The following is a 20919-nucleotide window of genomic DNA, read 5'->3' on the forward strand; positions in this document are numbered from 1 at the left end:
AGGGCTGAGAGGAAGGGCTGAGAGAAAGGGCTGAGAGGAAGGGCTGAGAGAAAGGGCTGAGAGGAAGGGCTGAGAGAAAGGGCTGAGAGGAAGGGCTGAGAGAAAGGGCTGAGAGGAAGGGCTGAGAGGAAGGGCCCAGAGGAAGGCCCTGGTGCTCAGGCCGCTGGCGGGGCGGGGGTCGCGTTGGCCTGAACTGTGTCCCTCCGGATTTCACAGGCCCTGTCCCCCAGACCTCAGAATGTGACCGTGTTCCCAGATAGGGCCATGGAAGAGGAAATCAAGGTAAACGAGTTCATTGGGGTGGACCCTAATCCCACAGGCCTGGGGTCCCCCTAAGAAGAGGAGATTACGACCGACGCAGAGACACTCGGAGGGACGACCCTGCTAGGACACAGGGGGAAGGCCAGCCCTTGATTTTGGACTTACAGCCTCCGAGGACTGTGAGAAAATAAATTTCTGCCGTTTGAGGCCCCCTGAGGCACCCAGTCTTTGGCATTGTGTTAGGGCGGCCTGAACCATGGGGTCAGGGAGGTTTTAGACGGAAGAAAGCAGAGAGCGGTAACTTGCATCTGACGAGCAAGCCCCTTTTCGGTTCCAGTCGGGGTTTCTGGTAACATCCAGGTTAAGGCTGGAGACCAAGGTGCTGGGATCTGACCAGGATCACTATCATTCATTCACTCCAGTACCCGGGGAAGAAACCCCAATTTGCTTGGGTCAGGATCTCGGGCTCATTTTAGAATTACGCATAGTGACACAAACCCTTGGAATTATTATGATTACTTTCAGTTTAGAAATATCGTAGGTATATTTGGATTTTCAGAATCTTGTGGTTTTCGAGGAATTTTGACATCTGACATATTTAAAAGATTAGCATTAGGCTCGTGCAGTGGCTCATGCCTGTAATCCTAGCTCTCTGGGAGGCCCAGGCCTGTGGATTGCTCAAGGTCAGGAGTTTGAAACCAGCCTGAGCAAGAGCAAGACCCTGTCTCTACTAAAAATAGAAACAAATTAATTGGGCAACTAAAAATATATAGAAAAAATTAGCTGGGCACGGTGGCGCATGCCTATAGGCAGTCCCAGCTACTCGGGAGGCTGAGGCAGGAGGATTGCTTGAGCCCAGGAGTTTGAGGTTGCTGTGAGCTAGGCTGATGCCACGGCTCTCACTCTAGCCCAGGCAACACAGTGAGACTCTGTCTCAATAAAATAAAATAAAAATAAAAGATTAGCATTATAATTGCAATTAAAATGAAAAATTGACTCCCTTTCCTGCGGTGGTGTTACACCATAAGTTTTTTAAAAAGACAAAATGAAAAATCGAGACACTGGTTGTGATGTGATTTTTTTTATGTCAAAAAGGTTAACATATTGTACAAATTTGTTATCCATATCGGATATCAAAGGCAACTTAATATTCACCATCTTTAAATTTAATCATTCATTTTGCGAAAGTTATTTCTGCAGGCTATCAATTTGCTTAAGAGATCACTTGAGTCTGTACAGTGTAGCTTGTCCCTGATCAACAGACTTTCTTATCTACCTTAAAACATTCCATGGCCGGGTGTTGTGGCTCATGCCTGTAATCCTAGCACTCTGAGAGGCCGAGGCAGGAGGATCGCTCAAGGTCAGGAGTTCAAAACCAGCCTGAGCAAGAGTGAGACCCAAATCTACTATAAATTGAAAGAAATTAATTGGCCAACTAAAAATATATAGAGGCTGGTCGTGGTGGCTCACGCCTGTAATCCTAGCACTCTGAGAGGCGGAGGTGGGCGGATCACTCGAGGTCAGGAGCTGGAGACCAGCCTGAGCTAGTGCGAGACCCCGTCTCTACTAAAAATAAATAAATAGAATGAAATTAGATGGACGACTAAAAATATATAGAAAAAATTAGCCGGGCATGGTGGTGCATGCCTGTAGTCCCAGCTACTTGGGAGGCTGAGGCAGGAGGGTCGCTTGAGGCCAGGATTTTGAGGTTGCTGTGAGGTAGGCAGACACCACGGCACTCTACCCTAGGCGAAGAGTCTCTGTCTCAAAAAAAAAAAAAAAGAAAAGAAAAATCCAGGCCTTTAGACAAAGCTTTATTTCTTTAACCAATTACAAATCAAAGAATCTTTGAACCCACCTATAACCTGCAAGCCCCACTTTGAGATGTCCTGCCTTCTCTGGCAAAACCAATGCTTCCCTTATGTGTTGTATGATTTTAACTGCAATTCCTGTTGCCCTAAAATGTGCAAAACCAAACTATAACCCAGTCACCTTGGGACCACATTTGCTCAAGTCTTCCTAGGTGCCCTCCCAGGTTGAGGTCACACACATTGGCTCAATAAACCTCTTTAAATTATTTTACAGAGTTTGGGTTTGCTTTTTTCCATTAGCACCCCTGACTAGCGCAGGGCTCAGTGTGTTTGGGCCTTGCCCAGTATGCACTCTATCTCTGGCTGGTGTTCATTTTATTTATTCATGTATTCAATAGTGGATAAAAACACATAGTATTGGCTGGGTGTGGTGGCTCATGCCTATAATACTAGCATTTTGGGAGACCGAGGTGTGAGGATTGCTTGAGCTCAGGAGTTCAAGACCATCTAGAGCAAGAGTGAGACGCCCCTCTACCTAAAACAAAAATCAGCAGGGCGTTGTGGTGGTACCTGCCTGAGCTAGGCTGACGCCATGGCATTCTAGCCCGGACAACAGAGTATTTTCTATAAGAGTGTGATAAAGTAGGGTTTGTTTTGAGACAGGGTCTTGCTCTGTCACCCTGGCTAGAGTGCAGTGGCGTCAACCTGGCTCACAGCAACCTCAAACTCCTGGGCTCAAGCGATCCTCCTGCCTCAGCCTCCCGAGTAGCTGGGACTACAGGCATGTGCCACCATGCCCGGCTAATTTTTTCTATATGTATATTTTAGTTGTCCAGCTAATTTCTATTTTTAATAGAGATTGGGTCTCGCTCTTGCTCAGGCTGTTCTCGAACTCTTCACCTCTATCGATCCTCCCACCTCCGCCTCCCAGAGTGTTAGGATTACAGGTGTGAGCACATTAATCAATTTAAAATACTATCTTAGGCCAGGCATGGTGGCTCACGCTTGTAATCCTAGCACTCTGGGAGGCCAAGGCGGGCGAATTGCTCCAGGTCAGGAGTTCAAAACCAGCCTGAGCAAGAGTGAGACCCCCGTCTCTACTATAAATAGAAAGAAAAAATTAGCCGGGCATGGTGGCGCATGCCTGTAGTCCCAGCTACTTGGGAGGCTGAGGCTGCAGGATTGCTTGAGTCCAGGAGTTTGAGGTTGCTGTGAGCTAGGCTGACGCCACAGCACTCACTCTAGCCTGGGCAAAAAAGCGAAACTGTGTCTCAAAAAAAAAAAAAAAAATACTATCTTGAGAAGAAGAACCACTTTTGTGGTGAGACATGCTCTTATTTAGTTCTTTGATACCAAAGTGATAGGAATTCAAGAGCCTAAAACTTCCAAGGCCAGTAAATATTTTACTGTATTTTTTTTTTATGTCTATGAAATGTTAATACTGAGCGATAACTCATGGACCACTCCAATCCTTTTTGTCTGCCTACTTAATAGTGAAAAAAGGAGTCTTGCTTTATTTTCTCATATCTTAACTGGTCAGAGTGTACATTTTTTCTCATGTCTATTCAATCCTTTGTGTTGTTGAGCAGGCATATTTTTCCATTGTACCTTTCTTTACCAAATTTTATGAACTCTGTATATTTGTGGCTCAAATATTCCTCATTTGGCTGCTTTGATTATCTTTTTTTTTTGAGACAGTCTGACTGTGTTGCCCGGGCTAGAGTGCCGTGGCATCAGCCTAGCTCACAGCAACATCAATCTCCTGAGCTCAAGCGATCTTTCTGTCTCAGCCTCCCAAGTAGCTGGGACTACAGGCATGCGCCACCATGCCCAGCTAATTTTTTATATATATTTTTAGTTGGCCAATTAACTTCTATTTTTAGTAGAGATGGGATCTTGCTCTTGTTCAGGCTGGTCTCCAACTCCTGAGCTCAAACATCCACCCGCCTAGGCCTCCCACAGTGCTGGGATTACAGGGTTGAGCCACCGGGCCACCCTCATTATCATTCTTTTTTTTTTTTTATTTTTTTTTATTTTTTATTTTTTGAGACAGAGTCTCACTTTGTTGCCCAGGCTAGAGTGAGTGCCGTGGCGTCAGCCTAGCTCACAGCAACCTCAAACTCCTGGGCTCGAGTGATCCTTCTGCCTCAGCCTCCCGGGTAGCTGGGACTACAGGCATGCGCCACCATGCCCGGCTAATTTTTTTATATATATATATCAGTTGGCCAATTAATTTCTTTCTATTTATAGTAGAGACGGGGTCTCGCTCAGGCTGGTTTTGAACTCCTGACCTCGAGCAATCCGCCCGCCTCGGCCTCCCAAGAGCTAGGATTACAGGCGTGAGCCACAGCGCCCGGCCTATCATTCTTGATTATTTTTCTCACGCAGAGCCGTTAGTCCATTATGACGTCTGCTCATTTTTATTCTTTCCTCCCACCACGTTCCTAGTTTATCCAACAAATCCCCTAGGCTGGGCTGGAAGGCCTCTAACCACTACTCCACAGAACCAACCCCAGGCTACCTGTCACTCTTCCTGCCGCACATTGAGTGCACTTCCAAGTCTATTAAATAGCTCTCATAGAACCAAAACGTAATGCCTCATTAGATTTTGCCCTTTAATGGAATAACATTTTTAAAATTTAAAAATTGGGTAGTGTTAAATTACATTTTTTCAGGCGAATGCTTGTTTTCAAAATAAAAAGATTGCTCTTGCAAAAAGGTTCCTTTCCCTTCCTTTCTCCCTCCCTCCCTCCCTCCCTTCTTTTTTTTTTTTAAAGAAGCGCTAACAAATACACCTCTGACAGGCTTCACGACTGAGTCCACGAAAGCATCCTCCCTTCCAGAGTCCTTCCACTTCCAGGCTGGCTCCCCAGGGGCCAGGAGGCCACAGGGGCGTCCCAGGCAGGGTGTATGCAAGCGATGTACCACGGAGGGCCCTCGCAAGGGACTGTCCGTGCAGGATGAGTGCACATGGGGCGCGTCCACGCGGGCGGTGCATGCGGGGCGGGTGCACGCGAGAACCCGAGCACGCAAGGGTGTCCACGCAGGGAAGGCCAGCGCAAGACGAGCGCATGCGCGGAAGGCCCACGCGGAGCGGCGCATGCTAGGAAGGCCGACGCGAGAAGGTCCCAAGCAGGGAGGGTGTATGCAAGGACTGTCCACGCGCGGAGGGCCCACTCAAGGGAAGGTCCATGCAGGACGAGTGCACTAGGGGCACGTCCACGCAGGGTAGTGCACGCGGGAATCCGCGCACGCAACGGATGTCCACGCAGGGAAGGCACGCGCAGGCCTTTTCCAGCCCCGCCCCGACCCCACCCACGTGGGCGTGCCACTCAGCGGAGGAGGCGGGTAACCCACAGCTCAGATCCTAGCAGCTTACAAAAAAATACTTTTAGAAATGGAATCTCCAAATAATAAAAAATACTTTGTTTCCCCCTTTCTCATGAGTCACGAATACAGGAAGTGATAGTCCCAGTAAAATTTCAGGGTACTAGGACGTAGGCCGGCAGGCGAGCCAAGAGTGAAGCGCACCGCTGCCAGGATCTGAGAGGTGGCGCGCACGGCTGCCAGGACCTAGTAGGAGGAACGCACCGCTGCCAGGACCTTGTGGGTGGAGCGCGCCTCTGCCAGGGCCCTGAGCCCGGCGCGCTGCAGCCGGTACCTTGCTGGGGGCGGGGGGCGGTTGGACAAAGCTGCCAGGACCGGTCCGGGGGCGCACCGCTGCCAGGACCTGCGTGAGGCACAAAGCTGCCAGGACCTGCGGGGTGGAGCGCACCGCGCCGCCAGGACCCCGCCCCGCGCGCGCGTCCCCGGCGTTGGTGTCGTCGTCGTCCGGGTCCTCGTCCCCGTCCCCGGCCAGCTCTCCGGCCGCCCCGGCCTTCTCCGCCCGCGCCCTCGCCGGCCCCGCCACCCGCAGCCCTGGCGCTCCCCGCCGGCCCCGCCGAGGCCGCCTGTGCCCTGTGCCAGCGCGCGCCGCGGGAGCCGGTGCGTGCCGACTGCGGCCACCGCTTCTGCCGGGCGTGCGTGGTGCGCTTCTGGGCCGAGGAGGACGGGCCGTTCCCGTGCCCCGAGTGCGCCGACGACTGCTGGCAGCGCGCCGTGGAGCCCGGCCGCCCGCCGCTCAGCCGCCGCCTGCTGGCGCTCGAGGAGGCGGCCGCGGCGCCCGCGCGCGACGGGCCGGCCAGCGAGGCCGCGCTGCAGCTGCTGTGCCGCGCCGACGCCGGGCCGCTGTGCGCCGCCTGCCGCATGGCCGCGGGCCCCGAGCCGCCCGAGTGGGAGCCGCGCTGGAGGAAGGCGCTGCGCGGCAAGGTGCGCGGGCCCGGGGCGGGGGTCCTGCGCCCTGACCCCCGCGGAGCCCTGTCCCCGCCCGGACACGGCGCCTGTGCCCTTCCCGTCTCCGCCGTCCGGGGAAGCCTGGTGCCCTCCCTGGGGGTGGGGGGTCTCGGCGGCGCCCTCCGTCTCCCAGTCTCCGCCGTCCCAGTCCCTGGCCGCGCCTGCGCCCCGCCCCAAGGTCCCCGCAGAGCCCTGGCCCCGCCCACGGACCTGTGCTCCCGCACCTCCACCGTTCCTCCCCTGGGTCTTTCCCAGGGTCTTTCCCTGGGTCTTTCCTCGTCCTGCGCTGGGTCTTTCCCACCCCCTGGCCCGCAGAGCCCCGTTCCATCTCGTCTCCACCGTCCGCACCCCTCCCCCTCTGTCCCTGCGAAGTCGTGTGCTTTTTCCTCTTACACGTCTTTCTCCCCCTCCCCCATCCTCGTGGTCCCCACCCCAATGTGCCCTGCAGGCCCCCTCCAGCTCCCGCAGGTTGGCCCCTCCCCCTCGCTGGTCCCTCGGGTGTGACGTCACTCGGAGGCTGGCCTCAGCCCCGCCTTCCCTCCCCGACCCCTGGACCCTGGTACCGGCTGTGTCCTGGGAACAATGCTGTTGGCCCCTTTGGTTCATGGCGTGTCACCCAGCCTGTTCCACGTTCTGGCCCACTCTCTGAGCCACTGCTCAGCCTGCCTGGCGCCCCCTGGGTCCCCTCACCCACCCCCTTCTGGAATCTTCCCCGATGTTCTGCCATTGGGCAGAAACCTGCCTTGAGGGTCCGGCTGCAGTTGAGTCCTGGGAGGCCTGAAATCGCGCTCATGGGGGCTTGGTCGAGGGGACACTTATTTCCGAGAGAACAGCTGGGTCCCTGGGCACCCAGGCAGTGGTGCCTGGACCCTGCGCACCAGCGGGAAAGCCTACCTGGTATGTTCGTGCACCCGCCAGTGCCGGGCGCTGTGAGCCCTTCCTTGCACCTTAGGGATAGGGTGTGTGCCCTAGGGTCACTGCCTGTGGACACCAGAGAGGTGGGGTTCGGCAGATAAGCTCCCACTGGATCCCAGAGCAGGTGCCCAGCCAGCCCGTGCCACTGGGCACTCCTGCCTTCCGGGCTCCTGCTACGGGCAGAGTGACCCACGTCCCAATTAGGCGGGGTGCAGAGAAGGCCGCGCAGGCCTTTGATACTGGGCAGAGCGCACACCAAACAGGGCCCGCTTAGGAGCACGGAATTCCAGAGCCCACCTGGATGGCCGCTTTAGCTCCGGCACCCGTACCATTGGAAGCCGTTTAACTGGGTACATGTTGCTGTCAGTAGACAAAGAGCATGTGCTTGGGGGTTGTTTCTGGGACAGTTGGACTGTTAGTACAAGCAGCTGGTGTGATCTCCCTTTGGGTGTGGTGGCCGGGGGACCCAGGCCTTCTGCCCACCCTCAGTAACCAACCTCTCTCTCCAGGAGAACAAGGGGTCCGTGGAAATCATGAAAAAAGACTTGAACGATGCCCGGGACCTGCACGGCCAGGCAGAGTCAGCGGCTGCCGTGTGGAAGGCAAGTGGGGGCCTGTGGCCGCCTCGGGGTCTGGGGAAACTCCCGATCTCTGTCTCGGGGCTCTAGACCAAGGGCTCGGTTACCGAACCCTGGGCTGGTTGGTTGTGGGAGGGACCTTTGGGCTTTAATGAGCTCCAGGGTATTTTTTCTAGGATGTGTTTGTATTTCCCAGGTAGAATCTAGCTAAAGTGGGTGGGGTCCTCTTTTTCTCCCCACATTTGTAGGTAATGCGCTTCATCCAGTTTCCTTTTTGTGTTTTATTTAAACACGTGTGTAGCTCTTTTTTGTAGTGCTCTTGGTTCTGATCCGAGAGCTGCCCTTTATTTCCCAGGAGAACCGTCTGTGTGCCCGGAGGACTTGCTCAGTGTCTTAGTGTGTTTGGGCGGCTCTCACATACACTTTTCTTTTTTGAGACAGTGTCTTGCTCTGTTACCTTGGGTAGAGTGCAGTAGTGTGATCATAGCTCACAGCAACCTCAAACTCCTGGGCTCAAGCGATCCTCCTGCCTCAGCCTCCCGGGTAGCTGGGACTACAGGCATATGCCACTATGACGCCCTCATGATTTTTCTGTTTTTAGTAGAGATGGGGTCTTGCTCTTACTCAGGCTGGTCTCGAACTCCTGAGCTCAAGTGATCCACCCTCCTCGGCCTCCCAGAGTGCTAGGATTACAGGCGTGAGCCACTGCACCCGGCCATAAAGTACTTTTAAAAACTATGGAAGCTCTCGGATTGTGGGCCTGCACCTTGGGGCTGAGGCGGCCGGTCCTACCCCGTGTTGGGGTGTTCTGCGCTCCTGGTCCAGCCCAGCCTTGGCCCAGTCCACAGAGGCCTGAAGTGCAGGCCTCCCTCAGACAGTGGCAGAGAGGTGACACATTGGGTCCACAGTGCTACTTGGCCCCCTGGCAGCCCACGCTGCCCTTGGGGGCTCCTCTGAACTTCCCCCTGCTTCTTCTAAGAGAGGCACACACTGCCGAGTGCAGGTGCTGCTGGGGGGCTCTGGGCACCTCTCAGTTTTCAGTAACCCCGTGTTACCCTGAAGGACTTGTTTTGGCTACAGATTTTAGCAGATTGGGGCTTTTAATGGAACCTGGTTTTGGGGGTGGCGGCGGAGACCCTGAGAAGAGAGAAGCCTTCTAAATTCGAAGGAAGAAATCAGTGGCGTGCCACGGTCAGCCAAGCAGCGGGACCCGCTGTCATTTGCATTTCTCTGTCAGCCACAAAAGCATGAGCCTCGGTGACGCCCTGCACAGGGTGTCCGGGGACCAGGTCAGAGACACTGGTGAACCTGAGTAAAGTCAGAGGAGCACCTTGCCACAGTCTCCTGTCCGTAAGGTCAGGCAGGCGTTGGAGGCTGGCCGAGGAGGCAGCACAGGTGGACGTCCCTTTTAGCTGAAGGCTGACGGGATGGTTTGCAGCCCTCGGAGTTCCGGTGGGGGTGCGGCAGGGAAGGTGGGTGGAAAAGTGGCTGTGTGCTGTGATTCAACAGTCACGTGCCTGACAGGCCCTGGACCCGGCAGAGACTCTCAGGGACGTGCCTTCCCCTCGGCTGCTGGGAGGCGGAGGGCCTTCATGCACAGCCGAGCACGTTAACGGCAGCGCAGGGGAGAGAACACCGGGGCTCCCCACTTAGGTCCCAGGGCGGGCCTCGGAGCCCCACTGGCGCGAGACAGACTCCCGGGAGAGAAGCGTGTGGATTTACTTAACGCAAGTTCTGCGTGGCACGGATCCCTCCTGAAGAAAGGCAGTCAGAGTCAAATGGCTTATATACCAAGCTGGACAAAGACCAATGAAAGTTGTAAAAAACAAAAACAACTACATTATATGGAGGCTTAAAAGATAGAGTTATTTTGCACCCTGGGAGGCTGAGGCCGGGAGGGTCGTTTGAGCTCAAGAGTTTGCGACCAGCCTGAGCCAGAGCGAGACCCTGTCTCTACTAAAAAAATAGAACTTAGCTGGCCAACTAAAAATATATAGAAAAAATTAGCAGGGCATGGTGGCACATGCCTGTAGTCCCTGCTATTAGGGAGGCTGAGGCAGGAGGATTGCTCAAGCCCAGGAGATTGAGGTTGCTGTGAGCTGGGCTGATGCCATGGCACTCTAGCCTGGGTAACAAGAGTGAGACTGTCTCAAAAAAAAAAAAAATGTTATTTTAGCAAAATCTGTAGCAAATTCCATGAGCCCTGACTTCCTGTTGTCTTTGATAAGAATATCATTTCTGTTGGTACAGGGAGGGCATCTTTCACATGGGAATTTCTTTCTTTCATGTTTATAGAGAGAGTCTTGTTCTGTTGCCCAGGCTGGAGTGCAGGGGTGTGATCACGGCTCACTGCAGCCTCTGCAGACTGCTGGGCTCAAGCGACCCTCCCACCCCAGCCTCCTGAGTAGCTGGGAGTGCAGACACACACCACCCACTGTGCCTAGCTAATTTTTTCTTATTTTTTTGTAGAGATAGGGTCTTGCTATATTGCCCAGGCTGGTCTTGAACTCCTGGCCTCAAGTGATCCTCCCAGCCTGGTCTCCCAAAGCACCAGGATTACAGGCTGCCATGCCTGGCCCATGTGGGAACTTCATCTGCTTTTAAGAAGCAGAATGAACATCAGAGTGACATTCTTGTGCCTGCTGTTTTTCTTTTTTTATGTTGTTGTTTTTTAATGCTTTTAATCCCAAATAAGTCCATATGCCACAGCAGCACGTCTTGGGGTGGCATATTCTCAATGCCTTCTCTTCCCCCAAGGACAGGTGATGGTTGTGGGGAGGTGGCCCCAGGTGCCCAGCTGGGGCCCAAGGACACACGTGTCCTTTCCTGCCGCCCGCCCCGTAGGGACACGTGATGGACCGCAGGAAGAAGGCCCTGACTGACTACAAGAAGCTGCGGGCCTTCTTCGCTGAGGAGGAGGAGCACTTCCTGCGGGAGGCTGAGAAAGAGGAGGGCGTCCAGGAGGACGAGCTGGCGGACCCGGCCGAGCGGTTCCGGTCCCTGCTGCAGGCCGTGTCGGAGCTGGAGAGGAAGCACCGCAACCTGGGCCTGAGCATGCTGCTGCAGGTGGGGGCAGGGGCGGGGCGTGCAGGTGGGGCGGGGGCGGGGAGGGCCGCCCTCGCTGGCTGGCTGGCTGGCTGGCGTCCTGGCGGGGAGCCCTTGCCAGGGGTAGTTTGCCAGAAGCCACAGCCTGACCCCGGGCACTGCGGCCTCACGGGCGAGTCTCAGGTGTGAGTCTCAGGTGTGAGCAGGTGATCACGGAGGGTGACGTCGGGCATTCCAGCTGAGGCCGGTCCCAGGTGCCTGCGGTCTCTGCGCAGGAGGGCACGTCTGGGCCCTGAGTGCCAGAGCCTGGAGGGCCGCGGCCTCGGCCAGGAAACCCCTGCCTGGGGCTCTGGTCCTCGGGGTTTCTTCTCACCCTCGGCCCGAGGCCCTCAGCGACCCACGCTGGGCCTTTTGCACCTGGGGCTGCGATGCCAGAACCCGCAGCCCCCTGCCCGAGCGACCTCCCAGTCACCCGGGCCAGCTGTAGGGGACGAGGCTTTGGCCTTGGGGACACAGAGGCTGGGGCTTGGTGTAGGTGGGGACGTCAGGTCTCCTGAGTCTGGGTGTGTCATGCCTGGGACGGTAGAGATCTCTGTCTCTCTTTTTTGGTCTCTGTGTCTGCATCTGTTTGTCTCCCTCTCTTCTCTCTGTGTCTCTGTCTCTCTGTCTCTGTCTTTATTTCTGTGTCTCTCTCTGGCTCTCTTTGTATCTGTCTCTGTGTGTCTCTTTGTATCTCTGTCTGTCTCTGTTTCTCTCTTCGTCTCTGTCTCTTTATCTTTGTCTCTGTTTCTGTTTCTCTTTCTGTCTTTCTGACCCCTTGTCTCACTGTCTCTCTCACTTTCTCTTTCTGCCTTCTCTCTGTCTCCATCTCTGTGTCTCTGTGTGTCTCTGCATCTTTCTGTCTCTCTTTTTATCTGTCTCTGTGTCTCTCACTCTGTCTCTGTCTCTGCTCCTCTCCCCTCCCGTGCAGTGATGGCGCGGACCCCGCAGGGTCCCCCTGGAGCCCGAGGCAGAGGGGACAGATCCGCCTCCGAGGGACCCGGCAGCTGTAGAGGCGGAGAAGCGTCTCCGGGCCTCCGCCTGCGGCTGTTCCGGATCGTTCCGGATCGTCCGTGTTTCCACACTGTCCCTTCCCTTCTCCCTGAGGCGCGAGTGTTTTCGGGGCTGTAGACATCCCCTAGCGGCTGGTCACTCCCCCGCCTGCACCCGGCCCTCCCCGGGCCCTGGTCAGGGCTCACTCCTCCATCAGAGACTCACCCGGCGCCTGGGCCCACACTTTCCTCCCGTCACCCAGCGGCCTCAGTGCCTGTGCATGGGGACGTCACTTTGGCACCAAGGGACCCAGACCCCACACCTTCCAGAGTGTAGAGCGTGCCTGGCTTTGGGGTTAGGGTCTGGGGGACGGAGCACAGGAAGAGTCCTGGGGTGCGCTTGGAACCCAGCCCCTCGGGGACGGGAAAGCAAGTGCGCACTCGATGCCCGAGAGGGGCCCTCCTGCCCTTGCGGTGGGGTGGGTCCAGGGTGCCTCGTCCCGGTGGCCCTGTCCACCTCCCTCCTCCCCGTCGCCCCTCCTGGCCCATGTGGCCACCCAGGAACCCTCCCTACGCTTGGTCCCCCTCTCTTGCAGGGTCCCTTTCCTGGCTCCCCTCCAGGGGCCCCGGGCCCTGCCGTGGCATTTCATCTCGCTGTATCTTTGGCTTGTTCTTCATGTTTTCTCTGGTAGGTGAATCTCTCGAAACTCATGACGTAGCAGTAGCGCAGCTGCCCGCGGCATCCTCGTGTGTAGAGTAACGAGTCCAGTTCGCAAAGCTCAGCGCAGGGTAGGCAGCGTGGCCAGGTCGGGAACATGGATGCAGACAGACATGCAGACTTGGGGGCTTTGGGCGGTAACCAGGCCATGGGGGTCGGGGCCCATTTCCCAGCCCTCAGAAGCCCCCAGCCTTGGCGTGATGGCTGGGAGTCTGAGCTGCCCGGCTCGTGGGCCGGGCTCCCGATGCCAAATAAAGTGGGTTTGCTCCAGGCTGTGTGCTCCGAGTCTCTGTGTCCGCAGCACCCCTTCCCTCTGCCTGCCAGTCTCCAGTGTTAAGGAAAAATTATCCATCTGGGCTTGGTGGTTTGTACCTGTAATCCCAGCACTTTTGGAGGCTGAGGCAGGAGGATCACTTGAGGCCAGGAGTTTTGAGGCCAGCTTGGGCAACATAGCCAGACTCCATCTCTACAAAAAATAGAAAAAAAATAGCCTGGCATGGTGTCGCATGCCTGTAGTCCCAGCTATTCGGGAGGCTGAGGCAGGAAGATCGCTTGAGCCCAGGAGTTCAAGGCTGCAGTGAGCTATGACGACGCCACTGCACTCCAGCCTGGGTGACAGAGCAGCCAGAATGGACTAAGACATTTGGAAACATAGCAGTTCCACCCTTGGGTTGATAGGCCAAGACAATGCCAACAGTGTTCCCTGGGGAGACACACAAAGGACGGTTACAGAGCCGTTGCCTGCTGTAGCTGACAGGGTGGAAGGGTGAGGATGGCGGGAGCCTCCGTGGGGAACGGGGCAGCAGAAATTGTTCTGCCACAAGGCACACTTTCAGGGTGCCCGTGACAAGAGGTGTGCACATGAGATGTTCGCATGGTGTCCGGGGCTTGGTGTGCACGTGCCAGACTTACCGGAGAGCTCCAGGAAGAGCCCATCCGGCTGATGGTTTCCTGGATGCAGAGGCAGCTCCCTTCCAGATGCAGCATGCAGAGGAGGGCGGGGCGGACAGACAGGCTATTGCTGTCCGGGCTCACCTCTCTGCAAACCTGTGGACAGACTGCCACCCACCCCAGCCCCGCTCTGCCGTGGGGAGGTGGGGTCCCAGAACACGCGGAAGAGCTATCCACAGCTGCCGAGCGCCACCTTGCCTGTGGAAACCAGGTGGTGCCCAGGCTGTCCGCTGGTGTCACCCTCTCCTGCCTCCAGCAGACAGGCTGGCACCACCTGGTCTCCACAGCGAAGTGGTCAGGCTTGTTAAAAACATCCCCTCTTCTATTCAACCAGGGATCCCACAGCCAGAGTTAATAAAGAGAGAGTTGTAGAGGATATTTGCAGTGTCCAAACCAACATGGTTAACACTAGACGATGCAAGGAACTCCTGCAGGTCCAGAGAAGCAAAAAGGAATTAAGAAAAGAAATGAGCAAGGTTTTGAAGATGGCACTGTGAGAGAGGAAGCTGTCCTAGTCCCTGCAGACTGCCATAACAGAGTGCCATTGGTTGGGTAGCTCGTAAACCACAGAGATGTATTGCTCACAGCTCTGGAGGCTGGACGTCTAAGATCCATCGAGGCATGGCAAAGTCAGTGTCCGGTGAGACCCCCTTCCTGGTTCATTTGGAAAGCCTCACTGTGTCCCCATGTGGTGGAAGGGGTGAGAGTCTGTCTGGGGTCTCTTTAAAGACACTAGCCCCTCTCATTAGGGCCCCACCTTCATCATCTAATCACCTCCCAAAGGCCCCATCTCCCAGTACCATTCCTTTGGGGGCGAGGGTTTCAATGTAGGAATTTTAGGGGGACACAGAACATTCAGTCTATAGCAGAAGCCAGAAAGGCCTGGCGCAGCGAAAGGGTACACCCGCGGGAGTGAGGCCTTGACTATTAGATTGGTGGGGATGAGCTGCCTGCCCCCCACCTCCCGCACCCCAAGCCCTCTCATTCTGCAGCACCATCTGGCCAACTTTGTCAAACTGAGGACATAGTGACCTGAGGACCCAGCAGGTCCATCCCTGGGGGTTATATTCCAAAGACACCCCCTCGCACACGGCTGCGTCGTGGTGGGTGGAAGGTGACGGGGCAGATGGAGACCACGGAATACGCCACAGCTCTTGGAAGAGGCAGGTGAGCCACACACACCACCACGTGGGTGAGTGAAATACAAAACACAGGGCCATTTACCCAAAATTAAAGTGCCTGCCCACAAAACAACTGCTCAGTCTTTAGAACAGGCGGCCTCAAACTATGGCCTGCAGGCCACATGCGGGTGTTTTTGCCCATTTGTTTTTGTACTTCAAAATAAGCTATGTGCAGTGTGCATAGGAATTTGTGCATAGTTTTTTTTAAACTATAGTCTGGCCCTCCAACGGTCTGAGGGACAGTGAACTGGGCCGGCCCCTGTTTAAAAAGTTTGAGGACCCCTGCAGTTTAGAAGGACAGTTCACACAGATAGAACAAATGGAACCCAGCGGAGTAGCTGCCTCTGGGTGGGGAATGGGGGACAGCATCGGGAATGACGGTGGAAGAAGGAATCAGAGGACTGCGTGGTGGGCAAGGGGGTGGTGGCCATTTGTTCCTTGGTCTATGTAGGGGTTATCCTGGTGCAGGACTCCTCTTTTTGGAAGAGCATCTGATGAGCATTTTCTCAAGGAGGAGTTGCAAGGTAGCAAAATCACTAGAGACCTGCTGAAGTTACTGGGAAAGTAGGGTTCACACTGGGCCAAAGGGAATCACCCACAGCCCCTGTGTTCTACAAATCACATCCCTCCAAGGGTACACAGATGAGATGCTTCATTTCTCAACAGGAATCTCATTCGCTTCAGGTGGATAATTCATATGAGACAAAGACTGAATTGTTGCTTTGTTTTGTTTTTGTTTTTTGAGTCAGGGTTTCCCTCTGTCACCTGGGTAGAGTGCAGTGGTGGTATCATAATTCACTGCAGCCTTGAACTCCTGAGCTCAAGGGATCCTCCTGCCTCAGCTTCCTGAGTAGCTAGGACTACAGATGTGTGCCACCACATCCAGCTAATTTTTCTATTTTTAGTAGAGAAGGAGTCTTGCCCTTGCTCAGGCTGGTCTCAGACTCCTGACCTCAAGTGATCCTTCCACCTTGGCCTCCCAGAGTGCTAAGATTACATGTGTGAGCCACTGCACCTGGCCTGAAGTCTATAACACCTGTGTCCACAAAGAGGGCTGTGTTGGCCAGCCACTTCTACTTGACAAATAAATCTCAGTGTCTATAAAAACATCAAGAAATGAAGAAATGCCAACTGTCAGCAATACAGCACATGTGTAAGTCAGGCAGGCAGAATTAAACTCTCACAGGCCAAAGTAACAATCTCTACAGTCTTTGGAGAGTTTTACAAGACATTTTTGTACACATGAGAGTCTATAGATTAAAAAGAAAAATCACACCAAATGACCCAGCAATCCCACTGCCAGGTATATATCCAAAAGAAAGGAAATCAGTATATCAAAAAGATACCTGCTCTCCCGTGTTTATTGCAGCACTATTCACAATAGTCAAGATTTGGAAGCAACCTAAGTGTCCATCAGTGGATGAATGGATAGAGAAAATGTGGTGCATACACAATGGAATATTATTCAGCCACAAAAAAGAATGAAATCCTGGCATTTGCAACAACATGGGCAGAACTGGAGAATACTGTGTTAGGTGAAATAAGCCAAGCACACAAAGACTAATCTCGCATGTTCTCACTCATATGTGGGAGCTAAATAATAAAAACGATTGTTCTCACAGAGACAGTAGACTGCTGGTTACCAGAAGCTCGGAAGGGTAGTGAGGAGAGGGGAATAAAGTGGGATGGTTAATATAGTTAGAATATAGCAAAAACAGAATGCACAAGATCTAGCATTTGATAGCACAACAGGGTGCCCAAAGTCAACAATAAGTCAGGGTATACTTGAAAATAACTAAAAGAGTAGAAATGGAATGTTCCTAACACAAAGAAATGATAAATGCTTGAGGTGATGGATACCCCACTTACCCTGATTTGATTATTACACACTGCAAGCCCGTATCAAAACACAAGTACCCCCATAAAAATATACAACTCTTATGTACCCACAATAATTAAAAACTTCGAAAAAAAATCAAAAGAAAGCCAAACATGTTGGTAATAGCTAGAAGGGACTCCTAACAGAACAAGACTATGCTCTGGTAAAAGTCTTCAATTCCACACCTTGGATCAGCCACGGAATTCCTTTGTGACTAAGAGGGGTGACCTTTGCACGAGCAACTTCCGGTTACCTTCTCCGGAGTCTTTCGTTAATCACAAAGGTTGATAGCGTCATGGCTGGACTCCGGGGTCCCACTCCTTAGCCTCCTGAAACCACGCAGGCCTTGGAGCACTCTCCTTCCTGGTCCAGTGGAATCTCCTGGGGCCATTGCCCCCCAGACACTTGCCTCTGCCTGGCCCTGGGCTCCCAGATGCCTGGTGACTTCCTGGGGTAGGGGGTCAGTAACAATGACTATGACTTCTCTTCTTAGACAAATTAGGATCCTCTGGGAAAGGCCACTTTGTCTTGGGCTTGGCATTTCTGCAGTGCCTCAGGGTGGGGGTGGTGGCGTCCCCTCCCACTTGGAGGGTTGGATGTGACAGGCACACCTCAGCACCTGCCTACAACCCTAAGGGGACATGGCCCTGGGCCCCTACTCTGGGGCATGTGGCTCTCTCTGCCTGCGGTTGCTCAGGGCCACCAGCGTTGGAGGAAACCAAGGCTCCACACGTGAGGGAGTTCAGGGCGTGACACCCCAAATACACTGCTTTGGTACATTGGTTATTTTGAGCTGAAGTCATTTGAAAAACACCAAGTGCAGGGAGAGGCGTTCTCTGAATGTCCCTTATCTGCCTAAAGACAGATCCTTTGATACTTAGGGCCCCAATTCCTGGGCCTTTAGCTCAGTACCTGTCTGTGGCCTGTTAGGAACTGGGCCGCACAGCGGGAGGTAAGCAGTGATCAGCCCGGGAAGCTTCACCTGCACTTAGGGCCGCTCCCCATGGCTGGCATGGCTGCCTGAACTCCGCCTCCTGTTAGATCCCTCACCATCTCCCATCACCCCCGGACCGGACCATCTAGTAGCAGGAAAACAAGCTTAGGGCTCACACTGATTCTGCATTATGGTGAGTTGTATAATTATTTCACTATATGTTACAATGTAATCATAACAGAAATAAAGTGCACAATAAATGTAATGTGCTTGATTCATCCGGAAACTACCCCCCACCCCCGTGGAAAAATTGTGTCCCATGAAATCGGTCCCTGGTGCCAAAAAGGGTGGGGACTATTGCTTTAAAAGAAACTCAGTTAAAATGCCAATTTTATGACAAAAAAAAAAAAGAAGAAGAAGAAAGAAAGAAAGAAAGAAAAGAAACTCAGTTGAAATGCCAATTTTATGACAAAATAAGAAAGGGAAGAAACTCAGCTGTCATCAAGCCCCTCCCAGGGAGTTTCACCAACCAGGGAACATGACCTCTTCTCACTGGAAAGGAGAATGGAATTGGTCCCCACACTCAAACTGGCACGAACTATCACACCTCCCGTGTATTCTGCCAAATTTCTCTCTCCTAAACATCATTTACTCTCCCCTGAATTGCCTACCCCGCCACTCTCCCCTCTCCTACACAGCGCTCCTAACTCTCAGCATTTTTCAGGAGTTCACTTTCTGCCCCACCCCTCGCTGCCCCAGTGCGCGCGGATCTGCGGCCTTCCTCCTGCGGGTGCGCCTGCAGTCCGTCCGCTCCGCAGACCTGGTCGTCCAACCTGGGGGTGGAGGCACAGTGGGCCCAATGGCCGGTTCCTCCGCCCTCCAGCCCGCAGAGCCGACAGAGCGATGCTTGGGCATCCGGGGAAGCGACCGACTGACCCACCGCAGCCCCCACCAGGCTGCAAAGGACGCCAGGACCAAGCGCACAGAGGCCTCTGTCGGAGCCGGGTTTTGTGCTCCAGCGCGCCGGAGCAGTATGCGAATAAGGTGACTTTCCAGGTCTCTTTTGATTGGGCGAAGCGCTCCAGGGAGCAGCCAATGGGACTGCCGGGCTGCAGAGCGCCTTCAGCCATTGGTGGGTGCAGAGGCCGGAAGCGCTTGCCCGCGGTATAAAAGCCTGCTCGCCGCGCCCAGCCGCGACTGCGGTGCAGGCGACTCCGGGCGGCTGTAGGGGCCGCAGGGCGGCGAGGCGCGCAGGCGACCCGGTCTACGTGGGCTGGAGCCGGCGACGGCGCGGTGCGCAACCGCAGGAAGACGTCGTCGCCGGAATACGCGCATCGTCTGCTGCCGCCTGCAGCCGGCCGGCCGCAGCGTGCAGGAGCTCCACGAGCTGCCCAGCCCGGGACGGCCGCGCGCGGCGTCCTGCCCAGCACCCGGCGGGACTGCAGAGGAGACAGGAGGCCCCGAGCTGCCGCGAGGCCGAGTGCGGCTGCCCCCCGCCTCCCTTTGAGGGACAATATCGAAGGTTCTGTTTTTACCTCTGGATTTTGTCTTAATTTGCTCTTTTTGTATTTTAAAACCGACACGTAATAATTGCACATATTTATGGGGTACCGCACAGTGGCGGTTCCATACATATAATGTATAATGCTCAGGCAAGGGTAATTAGCATGGTCATCATCTGAGACATTTGTCATTTCTTTGTGTTGGGCAATGTCGGTATCCTTCCAGCTATTGGAAACTGTAAAATACTGCCCGGCGCGGTGGCTCACGCCTGTAATCCTAGCACTCTGGGAGACCAAGGCGGGTGGATTGCTCAAGGTCAGGAGTTCGAAACCAGCCTGAGCAAGAGCGAGAACTCTCTACTATAAATAGAAAGAAATTAATTGGGCAACTAATATATATATAAAAAATTAGCCGGGCATGGTGGCGCATGCCTGGAGTCCCAGCTACTCGGGAGGCTGAGGCAGGAGGATCGCTTGAGCCCAGGAGTTGGAGGTTACTGTGAGCTAGGCTGATGCACGACACTCACCATAGCCTGGGCAAGAAGAAAGTGAGACGCTGTCTCAAAAAAAAAAGAAACTGTAAAATACATTGTCGTTAACCATGGTCATCCTCAAGCACTACAGAGCACTGGAATTCACAGCGAAGGTTTGGAGTCCTCCCAGAGTTCAACACAGCTGAATGGGTGAAGAAGGTGTGGAACAGTGCTCTGCTCAGCCTAAGAATGGAATCCTGCTGTTTTCAGCACTGTGGATGGAACAGAGGACATATGTTAATTTGAAATAATCAGGCTTAGAAATTTAAACACCACATGTTCTCACTCATGCAGAAAGCCAAAAAAGGTGATGTCATAGCAGCAAAGAGTAGGACAGAATACTGGAGGCTGGAAAGGGGGGGGGAGTGGGAGCTAGGGACAGATTTGTTAAAGGATACAAAATTACAGCTGCAGAGGCTGTTTTTTAGAGCCACCCCTGGCCGGGAAAAGAGCTGCTGTGTCTCCTCCACACCCCCCCACCCCCGGCTTTCTGTGCCATGGTGCATCCGAAGGCTGAGGGGACATGGGGACCTGAGTTAGCGGTTGAACTGGCACTTAGGTACAAAAGGGGAACTGATGCCGGCATAAGCAAGCCATCGGGATCTGGGCCACAGGCATGAGCTGTGTGCCTCGGTCTTCTGCGATCTTTCCCCTATGGTGCTGGGCCGTGGGTGGGTATGTTGCCACAGGGACAGTGAATGAATTTTCCTGGAGTGCTTTGCTTGCAGTCCAAGGAAAGCACCGCATCACCTCCCTGCCAGGGGAATGCTTCCTGAGTGGATGCCATGCCCTGGGAGTCAGGGTGGCCTAGCCAGCTTATAGGGGAGTGTTAGCCGGTGCTGGGAGTAGCTAAGAATCCTAGGAACACAGGGCAAACCGCAGCCTCCAAAAAAGAGGGCTCGGTGCTGGATTCTTCAGGACCCCACTCCTGGTTCACACAGACTTTCCCACCAAAGCCTCTTTTAACCCCTGTGTAGGATATGAAGCACTTTGACAACTCGCCTCCTTTCTCCATGTTGCATGTTGAACTATACAACTAGGAACCCTCGCTAGATGGAGCTCTCAGTCCTTCAAAGTGGCCATGGCCTGAATGAAGTGTGGCACAATTGACCTAAGGTCTTAGCCGTAGTGGCTGCTCCATCTCGGGATTTTAGGTGAGGACCTTTAGGGTCAGTGTGCCCTGGTAGGGACGAGAGAGGCAAAGTCCAGGGAAGAGAAAGGGAGGCTGAAACATTTGTCAGCTTCGAG

At 54.2% G+C, this 20919-nt stretch overlaps 1 protein-coding gene across 1 annotated transcript; it reads left to right on the plus strand.

Moving 5' to 3' along the window:
* Positions 1-5263: 5263 nt before the first annotated feature.
* Positions 5264-12962, plus strand: RNF187 (ring finger protein 187). The gene is made up of 5 exons (XM_076009398.1): positions 5264-5420; positions 5812-6380; positions 7829-7921; positions 10742-10963; positions 11913-12962. Exons 1-5 carry the CDS (start codon positions 5264-5266, stop codon positions 11913-11915), a joined length of 1044 nt encoding a protein of 347 aa, XP_075865513.1. The 3' UTR covers positions 11916-12962.
* The last annotated feature ends 7957 nt before the right edge of the window (positions 12963-20919 follow it).

The sequence above is a fragment of the Microcebus murinus genome, chromosome 13 (genome assembly GCF_040939455.1).
Source record: "Microcebus murinus isolate Inina chromosome 13, M.murinus_Inina_mat1.0, whole genome shotgun sequence".
Taxonomy (NCBI): Eukaryota; Metazoa; Chordata; class Mammalia; order Primates; family Cheirogaleidae; genus Microcebus; species Microcebus murinus.